General features: G+C 44.9%; 5 protein-coding genes and 1 pseudogene across 6 annotated transcripts; 5 read left to right on the top strand and 1 right to left on the bottom strand.

The window, feature by feature from the left end:
- The first annotated feature begins 183 nt into the window (after positions 1-183).
- LOC115628835 (solute carrier family 10 member 6) lies at positions 184-2,024 on the top strand. The gene is made up of 2 exons (XM_030525074.1): positions 184-1,463; positions 1,522-2,024. The coding sequence occupies exons 1-2, from the start codon at positions 444-446 to the stop codon at positions 1,831-1,833; spliced, it is 1,332 nt and encodes a 443-aa protein (XP_030380934.1). The 5' UTR covers positions 184-443; the 3' UTR covers positions 1,834-2,024.
- On the bottom strand, positions 1,885-9,424 carry LOC115628834 (anaphase-promoting complex subunit 1). The gene is made up of 9 exons (XM_030525073.1): positions 8,321-9,424; positions 8,144-8,267; positions 7,575-7,736; positions 6,398-7,511; positions 5,738-5,998; positions 3,889-5,669; positions 3,363-3,797; positions 2,704-3,286; positions 1,885-2,635 (listed from the first exon to the last, which is right to left on the bottom strand). The coding sequence occupies exons 1-9, from the start codon at positions 9,348-9,350 to the stop codon at positions 2,171-2,173; spliced, it is 5,955 nt and encodes a 1,984-aa protein (XP_030380933.1). The 5' UTR covers positions 9,351-9,424; the 3' UTR covers positions 1,885-2,170.
- Positions 9,425-9,569: 145 nt separating this feature from the next.
- On the top strand, positions 9,570-10,065 carry LOC115628875. Of its 2 annotated transcripts, none has more exons than XM_030525129.1 (2): positions 9,570-9,624; positions 9,854-10,065. In XM_030525129.1, exon 2 carries the CDS (start codon positions 9,873-9,875, stop codon positions 10,035-10,037), a length of 165 nt encoding a protein of 54 aa, XP_030380989.1. In that variant the 5' UTR covers positions 9,570-9,624; positions 9,854-9,872; the 3' UTR covers positions 10,038-10,065. The 2 variants fall into 2 exon arrangements, with proteins under 2 accessions (XP_030380989.1, XP_030380990.1); XM_030525130.1 differs by lacking the exon at positions 9,570-9,624 and adding an exon at positions 9,640-9,727.
- On the top strand, positions 10,049-10,359 carry LOC115628874. The gene has a single exon (XM_030525128.1). The coding sequence runs from the start codon at positions 10,075-10,077 to the stop codon at positions 10,243-10,245; it is 171 nt and encodes a 56-aa protein (XP_030380988.1). The 5' UTR covers positions 10,049-10,074; the 3' UTR covers positions 10,246-10,359.
- A 1,802-nt stretch (positions 10,360-12,161) lies between these two features.
- LOC115628896 (G2-specific protein kinase nimA) lies at positions 12,162-14,499 on the top strand. Its single transcript, XM_030525155.1, has one exon. It carries the CDS (start codon positions 12,246-12,248, stop codon positions 14,460-14,462), a length of 2,217 nt encoding a protein of 738 aa, XP_030381015.1. The 5' UTR covers positions 12,162-12,245; the 3' UTR covers positions 14,463-14,499.
- A 508-nt stretch (positions 14,500-15,007) lies between these two features.
- Positions 15,008-16,656, top strand: LOC115628840 (annotated as a pseudogene).
- The last annotated feature ends 5,329 nt before the right edge of the window (positions 16,657-21,985 follow it).

Below are 21,985 nucleotides of genomic sequence, written 5' to 3'. Positions count from 1 at the left end.
TATTACCGATTTGTTTGACGCTTTTTTTTCATAACCGGTTATTACATACATATGTATGTATGTACGTACGTACATGTAGTAATAGTAGTACATGATGTTCGCTGGCGTTGTCATCTCTGTCTAGCGCTCGATCTTATTAACTGCAGACAGTCGTCGGCAGCCATTGTGCCGTGTGTCTCTTAAGCAATAAGAAGAACAACTTGTTGCGGCAGATAAGCAGATTTACATATAAACTACATATGCATGTACATATGTATGTATGTTTCAAAAAATAAGTGCGGAGATAAGAGAGATTGGCAATTTCATCACACGCAACAAGTGATTTATAGTTTCTGCTGTAAGTGCAAAAACTAAGCTGGTTCTCAGTGTTAGAAAAGATCGTCAGATCATTTGGAAAGTTGTGCATTGTGCGAATACCACAGGACTGCTAAGTGCACCTCAAGATGGGGCATGTTGCAGCCTTTGTTGTTGCTCTTATTGCCGTGCTGTTCCCATTTGGCCATACTTGGGTTGCGCACTTTATGCCCCCGACGCTGGAGTTGGAGATGGATAATCACGCCCAAGTTTGGCTCACCATCCAAGACATCGAAGCGGCGACGCTTCAGCAGCCGCAGCGCTATAGCTTTCAAATACAGAGTCATGCCAAACACTTGGCAAGTGTTCCGACTGGCAATTCCAGCATAGCCGTAGCCGAAATTGATGCGTTGCAGCGCGAGTGGAAGGGACCAATTGAAATAAATGCCCATTTCCTTGGTGAAACAACTATTGTTGTTAGCCTGCACGATGCGATCACCAATAGCAGTACAGCACCCACAGGCCAAAGCAACGATAGCACACTGGATGTGAAGGTAGTGCGCCCGAACCGCGTCATCGACCATGTTTTCCTCGGCTCGGTAATATTGCTGATGTCGCTGTTATACATCAACTTTGGTGCCGCCTTGGATTTGACAGTTTTGCGGGGCCTGGTGACACGACCCGTTGGGCCATGCATTGGCTTTGTGATGCAGTGCATCGGCATGCCGCTGCTGAGTTATGCCTTAGGTATTTTCGTCTTTCCGGATGCACCGGCCATGCAGCTTGGCCTTTTTTTTACGGGCATAGCGCCGAGTGGTGGCGCCTCCAATACGTGGTCCGCCGTTCTTGGGGCCAACATCAATCTGTCCGTGCTGATGACGACGGTGAGCAATGTGGCCGCATTTGCCACCATGCCTATGTGGATTTTTACGCTAGGCCAATTGATTTTTGACCGTGCTGGCATGAAGGTGCCTTATGACAAGATTGCAAGTTCGGCGGGCGGCTTAATAGTGCCGCTGCTTATTGGCTTGGGCATACAGAAGTGGTCACCGCGTCTAACGCGCATTCTGGTACGCCTGCTGAAGCCCATATCCCTGTGTCTCATATTGTTTATCATTGTGTTCGCCATCGTCACCAATTTCTACCTATTTGAGCTGTTCTCCTGGCAGGTAAATAAGCCCATACGTTAATGTAGAATAGCACCAGCTAACATTTCTACCAATTAAGATTGCCGTTGCGGGACTGGCCCTGCCCGGCCTGGGATACATTTTTGCTTGGACGGCAGCAAAGCTTCTGCATCAAGATGCCGCCGATGCTCTGACTATTGCCATTGAAACAGGCATTCAAAACACCGGCATTTCAATATTCTTTTTGCGCACAACCTTGGAGCCGCCGCAAGGCGACCTAACTACCGTTGTTCCTGTGGCGGTGGCCATAATGACTCCGTTGCCATTGCTGGGCATTTATCTGTATAAACGTTGCACCACTGCTAAGATAACTGAAGAGATCACAAACCCCGAACACCAACGCATAGTCTAATAGAAGAGGCTAGTGATAACACAGAATGACTTTGTTTTTCTGCAAGTTTTCCTGTTTTAGATTTAGTGTTTTTTTTTTATATATTTTTAATATGTTTATACACTATTGTTATATTTTCTAAAAGGATATTATTTATATACATATGTATATATATATAAATTATATATGACGGCCCTTAGAGCATTTTCAAATTCGCTTCTTCTCACTTAATACCGATCTTTATTGCGAAATTGATTTTCGTCTAGCGTTTTAGATCTCCAGTTATGCACATTTTGAACGGCAATTCAGCATTGAACAGTTATGGTACTCCTATAAAATATATGTAATCTGCATTTAGCTAAAGCTCCTCAGCTAAGTCTTCAAAGCTCGCAACACTCGTGCAGTTTGTAAGTGCCTGCAACACCTTCAGCAGCCCGTAAATGGTGTGCGCACTGAGATTCAGCTGCCGGAACTCGTACATTAGACGCATGTAATTGATACTATCGTTGCTTAAGTCAATGCCATTCAACAGATCCGGCATAAAGTCATAGAAATTTACCACACAAAATACACGTTGTAGATCGTGAGAGCTTAAGCCGGACACATAGCTGGGCTCTAAGCTTTTGCGACTAAGGAACTCGCGCAGCGGCAGGCATAGCTCACGAGCGGATGCTTCCAGCTGAAGCTTAAAGATCTCTAGCAACATTTGTATAAGCTCAACGGAAATAAGCTCATGTTGTTGTTGCTGCTTCTGACACAAATAAGCGTCAATTAGTTTCACCTGCCAGACATCATTGTTAGTGTACATCTCCTTGGTCACATGCTGTAAAGAAAGGATCGTAAATCGTAATTAAAATACTTGTGTGCAGCTCGCTTAGTATCTATACTAACATCGTATAATGTCAGATATACGACCAACAAGTGCATGCGATCCTTGACCACAGCGTTATAGAAAAGCAATGTCAACTGATGGCGCTTACTAAGCTCGGTATAAGTTAGGTCTGTCCCCTTAGTATCCAAGAACCGACTGAGGAAGGGCTTAACCAGTCGCTCGTTGACAAATTGACTCAAGTCATTGGCATCGATTTGCCAGCATATGCTCTGCTCCATGGTCAATGTTTGCGCCAGCATGCTTTTCAAGCGATCCGGATCCTCCAGATGGGACAGGCACCCAGTGCGTTTCTTGATGTCAATTGGGGCGCAATGTTCCAATGCCTTTTCCAGCTGATGCCAGTTGCGTGTGCGCTCAAAGCAGACAGGCCAGTAGTTCTCATCATCGACAATTACTTGTTCCAGTGTCCTCAGCTCAGGTAGAATGCACGGGGCAATGGGCAATCGCCGAAACTCTGTGGCGCCTATCTCCAGCACAGAGATGTTGCACAGACACAGCTGATGGGTGTCGATGTCACGCGGCAGAAAGAGACGCGGCTCCACGGCCAGCACGTAAAGATGACGAAAGGCTTGAAGGTGATAGCTGTGGAAGAAACATAGTAGGAAAGGCAGTTTCAGTTGAGGAAAGGTCGCAGAAAAATACCGATCTTTTTACTTACCGGTTGTCATTGCTGTGTATGGGAAACTTGGGAAAGAAGGCACATACCAGTGCTGCAATGGATTCGGGCGTCTTCGCAATAGTGAAGCGACCGGCGCCCAAAAATAGCAGACCCAGTGACATGTGTATGGCCATGTGAGAGCCATACGTTATGTGAGGATACTGTGGCCCGACCCGTGACCGCAGATAGCGAATAATGCGCAGAATTTCACAATTGCCAGAGCCAGCGAACACCAGCGATATAGAAATGAGCACCACCATCAGGCAGCACTCGACGGTAGTGCGGCCGGCACAATCGCCCAGTGATGAGCCTGGCAAGCCAAGGAACTCCTTTATGACGCCACGCAGAGTAGTAAACGCGACACTATTTTCAGTGCCAGCGTATTTAAGACCAATGCAGAAGGCGGCGCCAGCCACAATATTGCAATAAGCTTGACTGTAGAAAAGGATAGGGGAGGGAGAGAAAGAAAGAGAGAGCAAGAGGAGCTTAAAAGGGGCACAGGGATTACATGAACTTAACAACATACGTTACTGCCTCATAGTCGACATCACCCTCTTCCTCATCCTCGTTGTGACGCGTCTGCGGATGCAGGTGACTGCGCAGATTGGCAGGGAATTGTGCCGTAAACCACTGGCTGTCTGGCCGAACCTCACTCCACAAGACTAGTCCACGCGCAATGGTACGGAGTAGCAGGAAATCAGGGCGCACCATATCCAGCAGGTATCGCGAATTGGGTGGTTCCATCCACTCAGCAATCGCCGCGTTACCCGAGTCGAAGAACATCAAACCCAATGCGAGGGTCGCTCCAGGCGCAGTCACATCGATGTTGACGCTGTCACCCTCGCGCACCTGGAACGAAGCCAGGCGATACTTTTCCTTTTGCGAGCCCATGATGGGTCGTTTTACGCCGCCCACCATGTAATAATGCAGTGTGTCGGGCAGCTGCAGGTCTCGCAGTCCTGCTGGCGATTCTCCTTGGCCCAGTGTGACTAGACCCAAGGCTAGACCAGCGGTCATAGCATAGGATTCACGTTCCACACTGTTCTCCATTTCAGGCCCGGGTGGTCTCCCAATTTCCTGAAGCAGCACTTCAGCTATATGACGCTTAGCCGAGCCCTGATAAAGCAGACCAATGCCCATTAGCGCCGCCACTTGTGTGCTTTGCGGTATATCCAGTTCCATGGCCGTTGCCGGCAGCAGTGCCTCCAAGTGTACGCTTAGCAGCTTTGTGATCTTGGTGTCTGTGGTGCCACGATGAGCTGCTGAAATGCCTAGCAGCAGACCCACGCTAGTCATCTCATCGCACTTCACCAAGTACTCATAGACGCTCATGAAAGAAAGCGTCTTGAGGTGCCCGTTCAGACCAAGGGCCATTAGAAAGCCCGCATGCTCTAAGGCATTGTTTGCCTGCGTTTTCGGCTTGTTGTACACAATCCATGTGGAGTCAATGTCCAGAGCTTGGGGGGAAATTTTCAGACCCGTGGCCACACCGTTGTGAAAAGATGGCCACATGTGCATGTTGGACGGGAACTCAATCTGTTGCATCTCAATGGTGGTGCCCTTCACTGGTTCGCGTCCTACAAGGCATAACTTGGGCATTGTCATATTTTCACTCGGTTTCGGCACAAGCGTGCGCAGCGTGAACATGCCACGGCCCAGCGGCAATGTCATGGTACGAGAACACATTGCGAACAGCTGGCGCTCCTGCTCTTCGATGAACTCGTGGTCAGTGGTGCCCGGAGACTGCACCATCTCAATGGGTACTGGCTCCGAAGAGTTAAGCAGGCGGCGCACCTCCTCGACGCGCATGTCGTCGGGAAAACGTAGACGCAACAGCTTTGTATCAATATTGTCCATACCATCGTTGCGCAGCTCTGGCTCCTGCTCAGCTATAAACTCGCCGTTGTTGGGTGGACAGCGCGGTGAAAGCGAATCCTCTTTGTAAACACGGTCGGGATGCACCTCCGCCAGGCTAGCCTCAATAAAGGGCAGTTGGGCATGGGCCGCAAGTTCGGGTCGCAGTATCAGTTCATATGTGGCTGTGCTGCAGCCCATGGGCGGAAAGAGACGCGCCTGCTCAAGTCCCTCAGCAATAATCAGATGTACCGCCGCAGGCAATCGCTCAATGTCCTGGCGCGTCAATTCCATGCAAAGCAGCATCTCAAGAAGCTGATGACAGCGTGGTATATCCGCGGATATGCTCCTTTTGGGGCGCTTCGCGAAATTGGCCTGCACTGCCTCGGGCAGCTCCAATAGTTTCCACCATTGCTTGATCTTGGTATGGCCGTGTATGATGAGCGAGACAAGCTGTTAGAAGTGTCAATGGGCTTGGGTTTGACTTTTGTAAGAGCAGTAAGAACATTTTAATGACCTACCTGTAAAACATTACGGCTGCGCTCATTTAGGCCCTCCACATAACTGTAGGACAGTACCTCGCGGCCATGGATAACGTGCTCAAGTTGCGCATAGATGCTAGGTGCTGGAACACGCAGCAGCTCCTGATGCAGCATCAGCGTGCCATGGTCTGAAGTAAGCATCGACAGTTTGGATGTTTTGTGAGTGAGCTCCGGGAAGTCGAGTACATAGTGGAAAATGTAGCTGTTAAGTTGCATGTCTACCGCCAGTTGATGCAGGAACTTTATGGAAGGTAAAAGATAAATGGGAATTGACTTAATGGTGTTAAATTCAGCATTTTGGATCTCAAACTTAGATCTTCTTTTTACGGTCCCCTTTAATACATTACACAAATGATTGAAATTGTTTCTGCTTTTCTTTTTAAATATATTGTAATATTTAAAGCTTATGAAACGCGCAAGTACCGATACAAATATCATAAAAAAAAGAAATTCAACTTCTGACTTTTGATATTCGCCTCCATCTCGTCAAATTAATGATCCTTTTGTGCAATCATGATTTTATAAAATTTTAAAATTGTGACTGCCAAATGATTGCCCTTTCATGACGTGGCAGGAAGGCAAGCTAATGTTTCTGTAAAGTTTCTTAATGCTCATGTATTATAATGAATTCGCACATACCGTGGCCAGATGGGGCAGCGCGCTATGCACTACCGCGTCCAGCTTGAGATCCTCATAGAGTAAATGAAACCCGTAGAAGATAGCGGGCAACATTTGGAAAAGTGGTGCACTAATATCTACGCTGTAGACAATGCTGGCATCGTTACAATATGGAGCCAGTGTCGTTTGTAACATAAACTCCCAGTCGTCATCCGTGTCTGCTTCACCATCGTAGCATTTGCGTCGCTTTTTTGGCTCATCCTGGGGGGCCAGAGTTTGCAACGGGGGCGTTGCGCAGCGCACGGCGTCCTGTTCCGCGGAAGCTGCCGTACAGCCCATTAGAGCTAGTAAAGTACTGCGAAAGAGCTGCCACTCCTGTTCAATGCTGTAGTCACGAGAACCAGGCGGATTACGTGCGCTGTACCAGCGAATGATGAAGTGAAGGAATTGCGTGGTCTTAAGTAGTTGACGCAGCGTGGAAATGCAGCGCGTGATGAGACGCGTGTCATTCAATAGGGGCAGGGTAATGCGTAACATACGACCTGTAGCATAGACCACGGTTAAGCGATTGCCAGCCGGGTCCCGAAGAGCTTTGCATACGTTGTGCGCCTGTCTGTGTGTGTAAGATATGGGCTGTGGTTGTATGGGCGACAGCATATGCAGTTCATCATCGAAACTATTAAGTTCTGCAGTGGCTGATTTTGTGGGCAGGAGACTGCTGCGACGCACCTCCACGAAAGACGGGCTACCAGACATCGATCCTTTGATAGTTGGCGGCGTTGGTGTTGCCAGTTGGTTCAATAGCGGAATGTTCGTGGCGATGAGAGATGAAGGAACAGTGGTACTAAGTAGTGGAGTTATGTGAACCTTGGAGATAAGTACCGTTCCAGTATAAAGTATTAGATTGCCGCCAGGATCTAGCACAACAATCATGTGCATACGCGTAAGACCCACAGCATCCTTGGCTGGCAGCGTAGAGGCTAAGGTGGACAACTGTAGTTCCGGTGTGCCGTAGCCCGTAAGCAACACCAGCTGAAGGCGACACGAACGCGGAAGGAGATAGCACAAATACGTTTGGCCCACTAGATCTGTGTGAATAAAAGCGCGTGTGGCCTTCTCGCAGAGCTCGCGTTGTCTGGGAAACAAAACCAGCGGTTTAGAAAGCAACAGTTGCAGTCAGAAAGGCGCATTGACTTACGTGCCATAAGTGTTCTCTGTCCAAATGTGTTCCAAACACATTTCTGGCTCAATGGGTTTCGCCGGTTTCACGTGCGTCATTTTGCGCATATCCTTAATTGATACAGATTGCTGACTTATGCTCGACTGCAGCTGACTTAGTGGGGTACCCAACGAGGCACGACTGCAAAGTAAAGTTCAGGATGAAAAGATTAGATAGACGATAAAATTGCATTATTACTTTAAACTTATAGAAAGTAAGCTTGTTTCCTTAGTATTTTTTCAATATATTTTATTTTCAAACATGTAATTATCCAATAACATTCAGTTTATTGATCAATCGTCTCTAAATCGGATCTAATGAGTTTGAAAAACACAAAAATATGTATATACATCCATATGTATATATTCACAGTTGATTGGCCTGAAATATTTCATTATGTAATGCTAGGTCTTCTTTTTGAGACTGTCGTACCCATGGAATCCAATTAGAATAAAATATTTATGTTCGAAATCCAATTTGTTCTACAATTACTTGTATATCAATTCTCTTTGCAGAAAAAACATTTATATGTTAAAAAGGAAACTCACTTGGACTGGCCCAGGACACCACTGAATGACTGTGACTGACTAAGACCAAACTTTGAGAAATTGCCCAGGCCACCGCTTGTGGTGTTACGTCCCAGAAAAGATGTAGCATTCAGTTTTGCCGTCACTGCAAAAATGCACTTAGACAAGTCTTGTGGAAAGGATTGATTACGCACTTACCGCCCACGTGCTTTGTGGAGCTGAAACTTTGGGCGCCGGCGACAGATCCTCGCAGTGTTTGGCTCAACTCCTGCTGGCTAACATAATTCACCTCCTCGGGCGTCACTTTGCGCAGACGCGAGACGAAATGCTTAAAGAACTTGCAATCGTAGAGCAGCACCAAGTCCGAGTCCTCGGTGGTGAAAACCACGTTGTACTCCGGCTCTGTCAAGTAGCTCGTTATGTTGGTGGCAGATTTCAGCACAACCGGACACGCTTCATGTAGCGGATGCGACATGGAGAACAACCGGGGCATAGGTATAGTTAGATGCGCGACCAGGGCATTGTCTGAATCCTTTTCCAGCAGTAGCCCATGTACGGTTTGCCAAATTTGCGATACGGGAAAATCCATATTGGCCAAATAATCCTCGCCATCGTCGCAATACACATGCAAGGCAGACTGGTCTACCACACAAATGGCCGTAAGGCGATCATCGTGAGGCTGTGTAGCCGCACGCAACTGCGCTATTCGTCCGCGAACAAAGCGGCGATTCAGAAAGCAGGCAAACTTTACAGGCGTGTCGCACGTAAAGCACATACGCTTGTACACACTATCCTCACCATCGTCCAGACCCTGCGTCCACACTACTGTGTTCTTGTGCACATAAAGCTCCTCCTCATTGTTTACAATGTAGTCGCAAATAGGCTCATCACGAGTCTGAAGCGGCGGACTCAGTAGCTGTTGGGGTAACGATGTCAACTTTGTGGCAGCTGCCGCCTTGGGGCCACACTTTTTGGTTTGCTCGATTAGCTGCTGACGTCGCTGGGCGCGTTCATGGATTCCCTCGTAATCGTCGTACACTTCGCGTACGTGCCAGAATTCTTGTGCATCCTCTGTCCCAGCGGAGATGTTGACATTCTGCAAGCGTAGCAATAAATGTTCTGTGGGCAAATGTTTGGGCAGTGGTTGGTCACTGGGTCCCGGGTGTTCATCTGCCGCCTGACGCCCGCGCGGAACGAATTCCAATGGCGGCTCTGCGACGGCAATCATTTCATTACATGCATCCAGATTTGCAAGAATTGCTTCAATGGCTCAATTTCTGCAGCACGTACATTAAGCGGGAAAACAGGAACAAAATCTCAATATAACTTTACACCGATTCGAAAAATGTGCGCGAAAACGCCGGCAGAGCAAAAACGCAAAAGCCGGCAAAAATAACAATGGTAGTGCCGATTGTATAAATTATCGATAACGAAAGCATAGCTGCAAGACCGATTACGATTGTTGTTATTGAGACTGACAGCTGATCAGCGTAGCGTACAGCGTAAGTTCCTGTTTGTCCAAAAATATTCTAACAATTGGCAAATTGAGGTGAAGGAATATATTTAGTTTTTAGTATTACAATTTTGGCGCAAACGTGCACTTGAGTAAGAAATTTGACCAATGCTGTGTCCTCATAAAGAATAATTGCAGTGCTGTTTATTGTATTTGCATTACGTAATCGCCTTCATTGCTAACACACTGTATTCTGTCGGTCTGTCTTTTGTTTACAGTTCATCCTCATTCCCACATATGGGCAGTAGCATTGTCGCACAACTGGCACGAAAGTACGGTGCAGTGATATTCTTTCCAACCGTTGCAGCCGGATCCATATACGCCGATTGGTCCCACACGCGCAATTGGAAACGCCAGCAGCAGGAGTTGGCACGCAACGCAGAGCTAAAAAGTCAAAGTTAGAAGACAACCCACCCCACACAATCCATATCCACTCAAGATGGTGCTCGGTCTGGATAAGAAGGCACTTTGGGCAGCCTTGCCACTCTTGGGTCTCGCCATTGGTCATTTTCTGGACCTAAAGGAGACGGAGCGTATGACTATGTTCCGCGACAAAAGTGCACTCTATGGCCGGCCTGCGGGTAGCGAAGACCAGGCACCCTCGTGGTGATTTAGTCATGAATAACACTAAATGTTAAATACGAAATAAGAGCCCGAGGTGTTTATTATCTCACTGTCGTTTAAAAATAAACTGCTAAATGGCAATGTGAAATTTGGCTGGAAACGGCACTAGCAGCATTATTTAGACTACCAGCTTAAACTGTATATTTGTATGTATGTACATGCGGTTGTTGGTTAAACAAGTATAGGGCTTTATGTCCGTTCGTATGTATTTATGTACAGATGTACATATGTATGTACTATACCCGTTTGGTTGTCAGTATGTTTGCATAGACATACCTTGATTTATTTATGAAGGATTTCGTTCATTGTTTGTACAAAAACCATAAAACCATCAACACAGCGGCTAACGATAAGCTGCTTTGGACTGGATTTGTGTTACCTGTGCGAAGGACAGATTTACGATTACCATAGTAGGGCGACTTCTACGTTTGCCTCTGGAAAGCCGGCTTTACATACATACATATATGTATGTATGTACATAGGTAGGTATGCATGTGTTCATACGTAAATACACACGCATGCCCGTTTATACATACATATATTTTTACGTGCAGTTCCTGTTCGCCAACCCGACGGGAATTTACTTTTTGGTTTTCACGCAAACAGGTATAGCCAGGACTTTTCCGTGACTACAGAAATTTCGAACCCATGATTTGCTGAATGAAATGGAAAGGCAATCAATGCGCGTCCATATATGCATGAACATACATATGTATGTACATACAATAATATGAACATAAAATGTACATGTTCGAACATAAATTGAAATGGAACGTGAAATGTGACGTTCCTTTTGTCACTGATGTAACATAATCCATTTGCTTGCCTTATACACACACAGATGTTGCAGGATGGGGCAACATACAATGAGGGCAACAAATTGAAATGCCAATGCAACAAAACTAATTTATTTATGCATTTCTATGGTCAACCAAGAGGGTCAAGCGTGAATAATTGGTTGGAGTTTTGTTTCTGGTGGGCGTGCTGTGCCAAAGAAGTTGCTGATTATGTCCAACGGTTTTTATTTTGTACACAGTCGTTGCTCAGCAAAAAGGTGCTCACGCACACAAACAAACACAATAGCGACCGCTGCAAGAGCAGAGATTTAGCAAATGTGCGTCGGCGTCAGCGTCCGCTAACAATTGTTTGTATACGCATGCGTGTGTCTGTGCGAGCATTCTAGGAAAGTAATGAGATAGGCTGCTAGCATGCCTGTAGGTACGAGAGAGCAAAACATGATGCCAGAATAAACGGTAACTAACAAACCAAGTATACTGGTATATTTTTACTCTCTGTGAATTTAGCTGTCTACGTCACAAGTTGCATATATGTATGTATGTATGTTTTGGGGATTGTACTTTGTAGCTACAATTATATGTATATATTTATATATCATTTAAAATCAAACAAAAATTAAAATATTTAAGTGGTTTTTCGAGTTAAAGTTGGTGATTTTGCTACAGAACGCAAAAGAAATTTTTTGCTCTCACAATACTTCCACCAAATAAAATGGCTTTGGATTTTAGCTAGCTTTAGAAAGGCGACTCAGTGGAGTAAATAAAATATTAAGCACTTCGATTCACTTGTGCGCTTTTTAATTTAAAAATAAATGATTTAGAACCAGACTCCAGTAGTTTTGTACATGCAGCAAACTAATCACTACCCAAAATCGATGAGCTCTCTCCTACAAATTCTAAGAACACACGAAACCCTAAAATGCGTAACTTCTCGCTCAGTCTTGGATTTAGCAGACACCCACACATGCGCACGCGCACTTGTCTGTTTGTGTGTTTGTGACGCAGGTAGCCCTTAACTGACTGTGGGTGAAACAAGACTCTGACGAAACCCGTTTGCAGGACGGGCTACTCAGTCAGTTTTCGGCACTTGAAGTGAACAGTAATACAAACATATAGACCTCGAGAAAAGTGGTCAAGCGAGCTAGTTGTCTTCCCCCCTGAGCCCACCTTTGTGGTTTCCAGCAACGCGATGAGCTCGGATAGGGATGTTGGCAAAATTCAGAAAGACGTAATCGAATCAATAGATGTGGATATGAATAGATTTGTGGACAAAACACTTCAGGACTATGAAGTTCTGGCCGTAATGGGCAATGGCGCCTTTGGCACTTGTTACAAGGTGCGCGACAAGAGTACCGGCGAACTCTTTGCCTGGAAGGGCATGAACTATGACGAATTGGACGAGGATAAATGCGAGTCCTTAATTTCGGAGATAAACGTGCTGCGTCAGCTGCAGCATCCAAACATTGTGCAATATTACCATCACTTGGTGAATCGTGAGGCCAAATCCATATACATTGTGATGGAGTGCTGTGCCGGCGGTGATCTGGCCCAGTTAATTCAGCGTGCGCGTTCCCAGCGCCAACGCTTTGAAGAGCGCTACATTTGGCGTGTACTCTTCCAGCTCTGTCGTGCCCTGCAGGTGTGCCACAACCGTATACCTGTCGGAACCATACTGCACAGAGATATTAAGCCGGCAAATATTTTTTTGGACGCCTCGGGAAATGCAAAGCTGGGAGACTTCGGACTGGCACGCGTCCTGCGTCGAGATCAGAGTTTTGCAGCCTCCTTTGTTGGTACGCCGCACTATATGAGTCCGGAACTGGTCAAGGGGAGGCAGTACGATCGCAAGAGCGATGTCTGGGCCGTTGGCTGTCTTATCTACGAGCTGTGTGCACTGCGTCCGCCATTTCGGGGCCGTGCCTTTGAGCAGCTATCGACGAATATTGCGCAGGGACAGTTCAGCAACATTCCGCCAGTATATAGCAAAGATCTGCAGGATATTATTGCCTTCATGCTTGCTGTGGACCATGAGCAGCGTCCCGGCATTGAGGTAATTGCACGGCATCCATTGGTGGTACGCAACATAAGCGAACCAGGTGGTGAATTTCCACACCTAGTGGCCGCCGAACAGGACTTCTATGCTGCAGTGGCTGGAAAGCTCTTTGATGATGACGTGGCTCTGGCCGCTCGCTCCGTAGAGCTGTCCAGCACCATGTTCACGGAACAGTATAGTTTTAATGAGGGCTATGGCCAGCGGCGTTTGAGCATTTCAGGAGTGTTTACGCCCGACCTACGTAACGAGCTCTTCTACTCGGCTAAGAGACGTATTTTTCCGGGCAAGCATCTCCAGAAATCTGACCCTGCACTGTATGAGAGCATAAGGCGCGAGGAGCCAGCGTTGCCCACTAAGTCGGAGCCAAAGACGGGGCACAGTCCGGCGCTGCTGACGCAGGACGTATTCGATGATGTACTTCAGATGCGACTACATGCTATACGGGCTCAGGAATCTTTGCTGGAGCAGCGCGCCGCGGAGCTTCAAGCGCGATCCAGTGAGCTGCTCAAGTCAGAGCAACGCGTCCAAGCTCTGGAGCGAGAGTTGCAGGAGAAGCTGCGCCAGACGGCGACACCATGCCAATGCCAGACAGCTGCCATGGCACCGCCAGTGCCACCTCGCAGACCGCCAGTCGCCCGTCATGATGACACCTACTGCACTATTGAGCTGAATGAGTCGGCATCGCCGACGGTGGCCAAGTTAAATTTGGCCACGCTGCCAGCGCCCAAATCTTTGCAGAATAACTCTAACAGCACGCTGCGGAAGGTTACTTTTCAGTCGCCGCAGAAATTCACAAAGTATGGCACTGAGAATGTTCCTCCGCTTCCGATTCAAACGCAGCCGCAGCAGCCCATGCAGACAAGCGTCTCCAGCAAGGGCAGCACAGATGACTCTGGCGACTCTGGGCATGCATCGTCCACATCCACTCGCCGCAAGTCCATTCTCGCGCTCTTTGGGCTGAGTAGGGCGGGGAAGCCAGCACTGGCCAAATCAGCCCAAGCGCCAACTGTCAATAAAATGCAGCCTCCACAGCAGGTGAGAGTCCCACGTCCGCCCTTGGCGGTCAAAATGGCACCACAACAGCAGCAGCAACAACAATCACAACATCAGCAATTGGCCAATATTTGGACCAAGGAGCAGAAACGCGCCGCCTTCGATTTGCTCGCAGCTATGAACGCAGCCGAAAAGGATGCCTCAAATGGGGCCACCAGTGGTGCCCGGCAGCGGCAACATTTACGCCAGTCGGTGCGCGAGCGCAACTCCACACTGCAGCGCAGTCGCATGCGTCGTTCACTTGTAATTGGGCAGCAGAAACAACAACTGATGGCAACGCGCGAACAAATGCTCATCTAAATGCAAAAACATAAATATACATATACAATACATACTAAGATACGTGCATATGTACATACTATATAAGTGCCGAAGTTGTGATGTGGAATAAGTTCCAAAATATTCGCTTTTTTTTTTGGTTTTTTTTACATACAAACATTAATTACTTATTTTATTTGTATTAATATTTTATAAGTGTGCAATTTGTAATAAACCCTAATGTGCCAATTAAAAGTAAGTCGCTCATGTTGTGTGATTACTGTACTAATCAACAAAGTTCTTCTGTCAGGATATCACCAACGTAGCTGAAATATTGAAGATGTACTGTTAGCTTCAAATATTTAAGACAAATACCATAAATGTCTCCCAGTTAATATTCCTGATATCTGTATGAGATTTGCTTATCAGTTTAAGATTTCTGAACTGAATGAATCGTCTGCAGTTCGATTGTAACTCACAGTTGATATTTGAATTAGGCGTAATGCCACTCTCCAGCGCTTACCAACACTGATAGAGAACAGCTGCTCACAGCGAATATTACGCAAGTATGCAACAGGTTTTTCGCCATGCCTTCAATTATTCTAGTTGGAATCACAATCCCATCGCGATCGTAAGATTTGAGGAAATCTGTCTGTTCTTTGTCGGACTAGTCGATATCAATTTGGCAGTCATTAAGGGATACGTGCAACATGGCCACAAATCTGCTACAAGCCACGCGTACCCTGTGCGCTCAGGCCACTCGCGCCTACAGCTCAAAGTTTAACGATGTTGTTGTTGTGTCCGCAGCCCGCACACCTATCGGCAGTTTCCAGAGTCAACTCGCCCCATTGTCGGCAACACAGTTGGGCGCCACAGCCATTGAGGCGGCAATCCAACGGGCGGGCATTGGCAAGGGTGATGTGAACGAAGTGATCATGGGAAATGTGGTCTCTGCAGGTTTGGGCCAAGCACCTGCTCGACAGGCCGCAATCTTTGCTGGTCTGCCCACTAGCGTGTGCTGCACGACTGTGAACAAGGTTTGCTCATCTGGCATGAAAGCGATCATGCTAGGTGCCCAGTCGCTTGCTTTAGGCCAGGCCGATGTGGTAGTGGCTGGTGGCATGGAATCCATGTCTAATGTGCCGTACTATTTGAAGCGCGGTGCCACGCCCTATGGTGGCGTCAATCTCATTGACGGCATCGTGTTCGATGGTCTGTGGGATGTTTATAACAAGTTCCACATGGGCAACTGTGCAGAAAGCGTGGCTAAGAAGTTGCAGATTTCGCGACAGGATCAGGATGCCTTTGCCATTGAGTCGTACAAGCGTTCGGCCAAGGCCTGGGCTGATAAAGTTTTTGACGAGGAAATTGCGCCCGTTAAGATACAGCAGAAGCGCAAGCCCGAGCTCACCATTACCGAGGATGAGGAATACAAGCGCGTCAACTTTGAAAAATTTGGACAGCTGGCTACCGTTTTTCAGCGCGAGAACGGCACCGTGACAGCCGGCAATGCCTCTACCTTGAACGATGGCGGTTCAGCTGTGGTGCTCATGACTTCGGAGGGTGCTCAGCGTGCAGGACTGAAGCCATTGGCGCGCATTGTTGCTTACCAGGATGCAGAGACAGATCCCATTGATTTTCCAATTGCCCCCGCTCTGGCTGTGCCAAAGCTGTTGGCACGTGCCGGCGTTAACAAGCAGGACGTGGCCATGTGGGAGATCAATGAAGCCTTCTCGCTAGTCGTGTTGGCTAATATACGCACTTTGGATATAGATCCAGCTAAGGTGAATATTCATGGTGGAGCTGTCTCCGTTGGCCATCCCATTGGTATGTCCGGTGCTCGTTTGGTCGCCCATCTGTCCCATGCATTGAAGAAAGGCGAGTTGGGCTGCGCTTCCATTTGCAATGGTGGTGGTGGCGCCTCCTCCATTCTGCTACAGAAGCTGTAAGACATCACGATTGCAGCACCCCGCCCACCAACCAGAATTGCATTTAATGATTTATAGCAACAAATGAAATTAATTCAAATAATTAATTCATACCTGTCAAAGAGTTTATTGTTCTATACCTCTTCTAACTACATAAAAGTAGATATACTTTGTCTGTTTAAAACTTTGTTAAGTTTGGTGTGCTGTTATTGTAAATTACTGTCTGTTACGACCTAAAATTGAAGGTCGATTTGCTATCACAAACTTAAAAAATAAAAAAAAAATATATTCAATAAATAATAAAAATCAAGTAAAATAGCCTTCCGCAACTTTTTATACCCTGTACCCGTAGGGTAAAAAGGGTATATTAGGTTTGTGCAAAGTATGTAACATGCAGAAGGAAGCATCTCCGACCCTTTATTGTAAAGTATATATATTCTGAATCAGCATGACGAGAGAAATCGATCTAGACATGTCCGTCCGTCCGTCTGTCCGTCCGTCTAGATGAACGCAAGGATCTCAGAAACTATAAAAGCTAGAATAACCAGATTCTCCTAGGTCCGAGAAAGGACGAGTTTATTTTATTTTTTGGAATTGGAATGTACCTTCATAGAAAAATCGGGTATAGCAATGAAAGTCCGTATACAAGTACACGCATGTATGTTTGCTGAACACATGTCATAGGTATATCTATGTATGCATACATACATACATATATACATACATACAGTGTAACCAACAATTATTCGTACACTCTTTACTTTAGACTTTAATGGTCTATATCTTCAAAAACGGGCATGCTCACCCATTTGAAAATCGTTTGTGACACGGCCCAACACAAACACAATTAAATGGAAAAATTATTAAAAAAGCTTTTGCAATTAAATGTGATGCATGTAATTAATAAATGAACCAACTATTTTTGTAGTTTATAACTACTAACATAGAATAGCAGCTGATATCTATTATTGTAGCCATTATAAATATAAGCACAGGAATGTCGAGTAATTGACTGGATATTTGTCGAAGCAATTTTAAGTTTTATTGTATTATATACATACATTTGTATGTATTATTGTACTATGTACTATACAAGTATGTATGCTAGGATCGGTATATTTTTCGCTAAATACAGTTGAGCAATTATTTAGACAACATTCGACTTTTTTTAGTATGTATGTACATATACTTGTATTTTGTTTTGTGCATTTTAATCAGCAAAACATGAATCCAAATCGTATTCGTACCTATCGCACCGCTGCTCATTCATATATATATATACAAGTATGTCGAGACTGACCAAGTCATATCATTATATCATGTTGCTGTATTGGAACTAAATTGTCGAGAATATTGCTGTCATGTACGATGGTGTGGGTCACAAATGGTGACCCTAGACATGAATAGAACAAATAGTGCGGACATAGTAGACAAGATACATACATACATATGTAGGTATGTAAGTAGTTTGTATTATTTTTGGCTCCATTACCTTGGAGGGGTAATGTTTTTGTTGTAGATATATAGCTTCTCTGCAGTTTAAGATAACTTTTTTTTTTGTATTTTTGTATTTTTTTTATGCATTTTATTAGAAAACATATTAATCTTTTTAGAAATTGTTCATCAATGGTCATCTGTCGCCTTCTGATTTGAAAATGTGCTGCGGAAATTGGTTGAAGCGAATTGAAAAATGTTCTTCTATTTCATAAAAGTGCGTTAGAGTCAGCTTTTGGTAGAATTAAGCCAAGCTTTTAGCCGAGACAACAGCTCCACAAAAGCGCATGGCAAAAGCTGTGAGCAGGCTCCTACAGCCGGAGGGAAAAGCTTTTCAAGCAGCAGCTAGAACGACCACCAAGACCCACCAAACAAGAGCAATGAATACGTAGGGAATTCCTCAGGTGGCTGTTGCGCAAATGCCACGGACACTGCGACGGCGACAGTCGTTATTGTCGTCGTCCATGTGCGCCTGCCTGTTCCGACCGGGCGAGTAACCGTTTGTCCGCTTGTCTGTCCGTTCCGCCATTTGTCGGCCTCTGGCAATGTGCCCGACACGGCGGCATCTCACGATTTCATTTGATTTTGAGCCCGCGCTCTTTGCGCGCCGGTTGCGGGTCGCGAATCGCGGTTCGCTGATGCGGATGCGAATTTAAAAACCAAAACAAAATTTGAGTCTGACGTATTCGCTTCCATTTCACGCTCACGTGCGTGCGTGACAAAATTGAGTTAAGCGTTGTAGTAGCTTATATAGTATTATCTGAGGCGATACTGCGTCAGCACTAATTGCTGCAAACTTTAATATTAATTACGTGGCGGCTAATTTGGTTGTGGGCAAGCGGGAAAGCAGGCGCGCTGTGAAAATCGACCGGCAGTGTCCATGACCTGCACACAGAGACAGTGCAGTGTAAAAGCCAAAGGATCGGCCACGTGCCATTTCGTAAAACTGTGAAAAGTGCAAGGGTAAGTAAGTCATCAGGCAAACTGCTGAAAAGACGACGGCGTGAGGACTGAAGGAATGATGGGGGCATGTAGGAACACACTATATATGTACATACATACGTACATAGTTATGCATGTACATATGTATGTATGTAAATGTAAATGTATGCATGCAAACGTCGCTGTGCATCGATATAACTAAAATACAAAGCAACTGCCACTTATACAGACACACTTCTCCTCACACACATGCACAGAAATTGGCGCGCTTGGCACGAGACAAGCCACGTGCTTTTTTGCCTTTGCTTCTGTCGTTGCACTTGGCGAAAAATGTTACCAAAATCGTCCTTTGAAAAGAAAAAAAAACAAGATTGAATGTCAGAGTCGGGCTTGCACAAGACTGAAGAAAGTCAAACAACTATTCTAGTATTGACTACCGGTTGAGATATTTGGGAATTCTCATCTTGTCATTAAAAATGATTAACTATTATACTTGTACAGAATTAGTCCTTAATTTGCCAGACGGTATTGCGAATTTTAAAATGTTTTCGTTAGAGATCGGTTTTAGAGCTAATACTTAATAATAGAATTTCTAGGATTTCATTGAAGAATATTATTTAAAAATTGCAAAAATAGGCAAACATTTAAAGCTCCATTTTTTAATTGGTGTTGTCTTTTTTTTTCTGTGTGCGGCCGCCAGTCTCGGTTGACGTGGCAAGTGCTGCACGAGTCGCAGGAAGTGGAACTAAAAAGTAAAAGCACCAACCTGGTATACGTAGTATTTCAGAAGCCAGTTACGTTTCGATGTTCCCTGTGCCTGCCAAAGAAACACAGTAGCCCTGCCCTCCCATCTTCTGCCGCTGCCAACATGCTCGTATACATGCTTGCCACTTGAACGCGCAGCGTTTTCATTAGCCGTGCATAATTAGTGCGGCAACAGCCAACAACGAGCCAACAATGGCGCAGCATCAACAATGCATCGCGCCCACACCCACACCCACACATCCACACATGATTGCCTACAACAATAACAAGCGTCGCATAGCAGGGACGGGGCAACAAACATGGCGTTTCAGCATCAGCCTCAACAGGTGCTCTCTGTGCTGGGCCTCGAGCCGCCCCCGGACTCTGTAACAAAGTTCATTGCTTGACCCAGACTGAAAAATTAATGTGCGCCTGCAGTGCGGCACAGTGGACAAGTGCATGTCAAATAGATCTAGATGGGACTACGCCAATAAATTGTCGAGCCAGCATCATGATGACAATGGCATAAAACCAACAAACAAAGAGGTTAATTAGTTTTCCATATGAATTCACAATTTGCAAGAGATGCAAAAAATATTTGAAAAAAAAAAAATAATAATAATAATTACTGACATCAAAATGTCTATAGAAATATTATTTAATTTGCAATGGCCAGGGCCTGTATCAAATGGAGTTTAATGTTTTCCACATTTTTGTCGCTTGTAAATAATAATGTTTTGAAAAAAATATAAAATAAATTGATGTATTTTATGAATAACTTACACAAAAGTAAGAGAACAACCATTTCAGTTTTCTATGTGATATTCTAGAAAGCAATAAAAATGGCTGCGAATGCTTCAGCTCTGTCTAAATAAGGTATTACAATTTCGAAAAGAGTTAACATTCCCGCAGAAAAACAACATATAAAAAATAAATGCAAGGCAATACAATAGGCAGTGGGGAAAAGAGAAGAGTGGCGTAGAAGGAATGTGTGTTTACCCATAACTTGCGGCGTTTCCTTGTATTCTCTTCATTTTGCTGTGCCGTTCTTGTTTACAGCAGGACTACCATCATTGGACTCGTCTAAAAAATACAAGAAACATGTCAACTGCACAGCAAACATTGGTTCAATTACAAAGATTGACGTTGTGTTTAATGTGAGAAAAAAGCCGGAGCAACGCTGACAGCAGCGGGCAAATGCTTGTGCGACCATCCGTCATTTCCCTTGTGATCCAAGCTTTCATAAAATACATAGCCCGGGTGAAGTAGGATTGGAGTTGGAGCATTAATGTTGCGTCGCGTCTTCCCAATGGTTTATTTTACAAATATGTTGAAAATGTATGCGAACTACATGCAAATAAGAAATATAAATTCTGAGAGGGTGCGTTTTTTGTATTGGAATTCGCATATTTTTGTTGGAGATGCACATTTTGTTTAACCATTTAAACTTTAAGCTAACTGAACACGTAGCGTGAATTAATGTTTAATAATTAGTCCGGTTTGCTTTTTAAAAACTGTTATTACTCTTTAGCACGTAGAAAAATGAAAGTGAAATGTAAAATAGGTTTTTAAAACGGAATGCAAATTTATAATAATAAGTAAAACAAATAAATTGTGATGAAATAATAATACTTATTTGTTTTCTCCTCTCAACCAACACATCGTTCTACCTTAAGTAGAAACTTTTGCAAAAATGTTAAAGTCTACTTTTAGGCGGATCTGTGTGGGCGGCTGAAAAGCGTTTGGCTTGCTGCCAACAGTGTGTGTGTGTGCGTGCGAAACACAACACGAACATGACAGCTAAGCAAGTACTGAAGGAGTATAGCGTTGAGTGCTGTGAGTTGTGAAAAAACAATGATTGGTTGAGCTTACATTTTTTGCACTTGGAAATTGTTCACTTTTGTCAGCTAATTTGCATGCACATTAGTTTTGCATGTGGATTGCGATTGTGTGTATTGTAGATACGCATGTCAAGTTGATTTTATCGTTCGTTACACACAAACACGAACACACACGCACACGCACACCCACACCCACACATCTACCTAAAGATAGAAGGAAGGACAAGCAAGCAGACAGGGCCTTGCTGCCACAGACATTTGATTGACAATGCAACCAAATGGAGCTTGTCTGGTTGAGCTACCACCAAATGTATTTCTGATCCACGTCATACACAATTAAACTATGAGAAGCAATATACGTATACTCTTGCATACATATCTGTATTTCCGTGTGCATTGAAACGCACGACCCATATTCAATTCGAATCAATATGAACATAACAAAATTCTCTGTGTTCCAAATCTATGAAGTGGAAAATTTTCAACACCACGCGCAGTCAGTACGCGAATTTTAAAAGACAGTAACCGTTGGCTAAGATAGCACTTTAATTTATTCTTTTAATAATATACAAGTACATATAATATTATATTTTTTTTCAAATAGATACATCATAAT

Source organism: Scaptodrosophila lebanonensis, unplaced genomic scaffold, assembly GCF_003285725.1.
Source record: "Scaptodrosophila lebanonensis strain 11010-0011.00,11010-0021.00 unplaced genomic scaffold, SlebRS2 tig00000129-arrow-arrow-pilon, whole genome shotgun sequence".
NCBI classification, from domain to species: Eukaryota; Metazoa; Arthropoda; class Insecta; order Diptera; family Drosophilidae; genus Scaptodrosophila; species Scaptodrosophila lebanonensis.
Note: the sequence above shows the minus strand (reverse complement) of the source record. Positions and strands in the feature narration are given on the sequence as shown.

Coding starts and splice junctions, on each gene's coding strand:
- LOC115628875 (XM_030525129.1), top strand. CDS start 9,873: ATGGGCAGTAGCATTGTCGCACAACTGGCACGAAAGTACGGTGCAGTG.
- LOC115628835 (XM_030525074.1), top strand. CDS start 444: ATGGGGCATGTTGCAGCCTTTGTTGTTGCTCTTATTGCCGTGCTGTTC. Junction 1,464..1,521: donor TTGAGCTGTTCTCCTGGCAG/GTAAATAAGCCC, acceptor CTACCAATTAAG/ATTGCCGTTGCGGGACTGGC.
- LOC115628834 (XM_030525073.1), bottom strand. CDS start 9,350: ATGATTGCCGTCGCAGAGCCGCCATTGGAATTCGTTCCGCGCGGGCGT. Junction 5,999..6,397: donor CGCTGCCCCATCTGGCCACG/GTATGTGCGAAT, acceptor CCTTCCATAAAG/TTCCTGCATCAACTGGCGGT. Junction 3,287..3,362: donor ATACACAGCAATGACAACCG/GTAAGTAAAAAG, acceptor TTTCTTCCACAG/CTATCACCTTCAAGCCTTTC.
- LOC115628896 (XM_030525155.1), top strand. CDS start 12,246: ATGAGCTCGGATAGGGATGTTGGCAAAATTCAGAAAGACGTAATCGAA.
- LOC115628874 (XM_030525128.1), top strand. CDS start 10,075: ATGGTGCTCGGTCTGGATAAGAAGGCACTTTGGGCAGCCTTGCCACTC.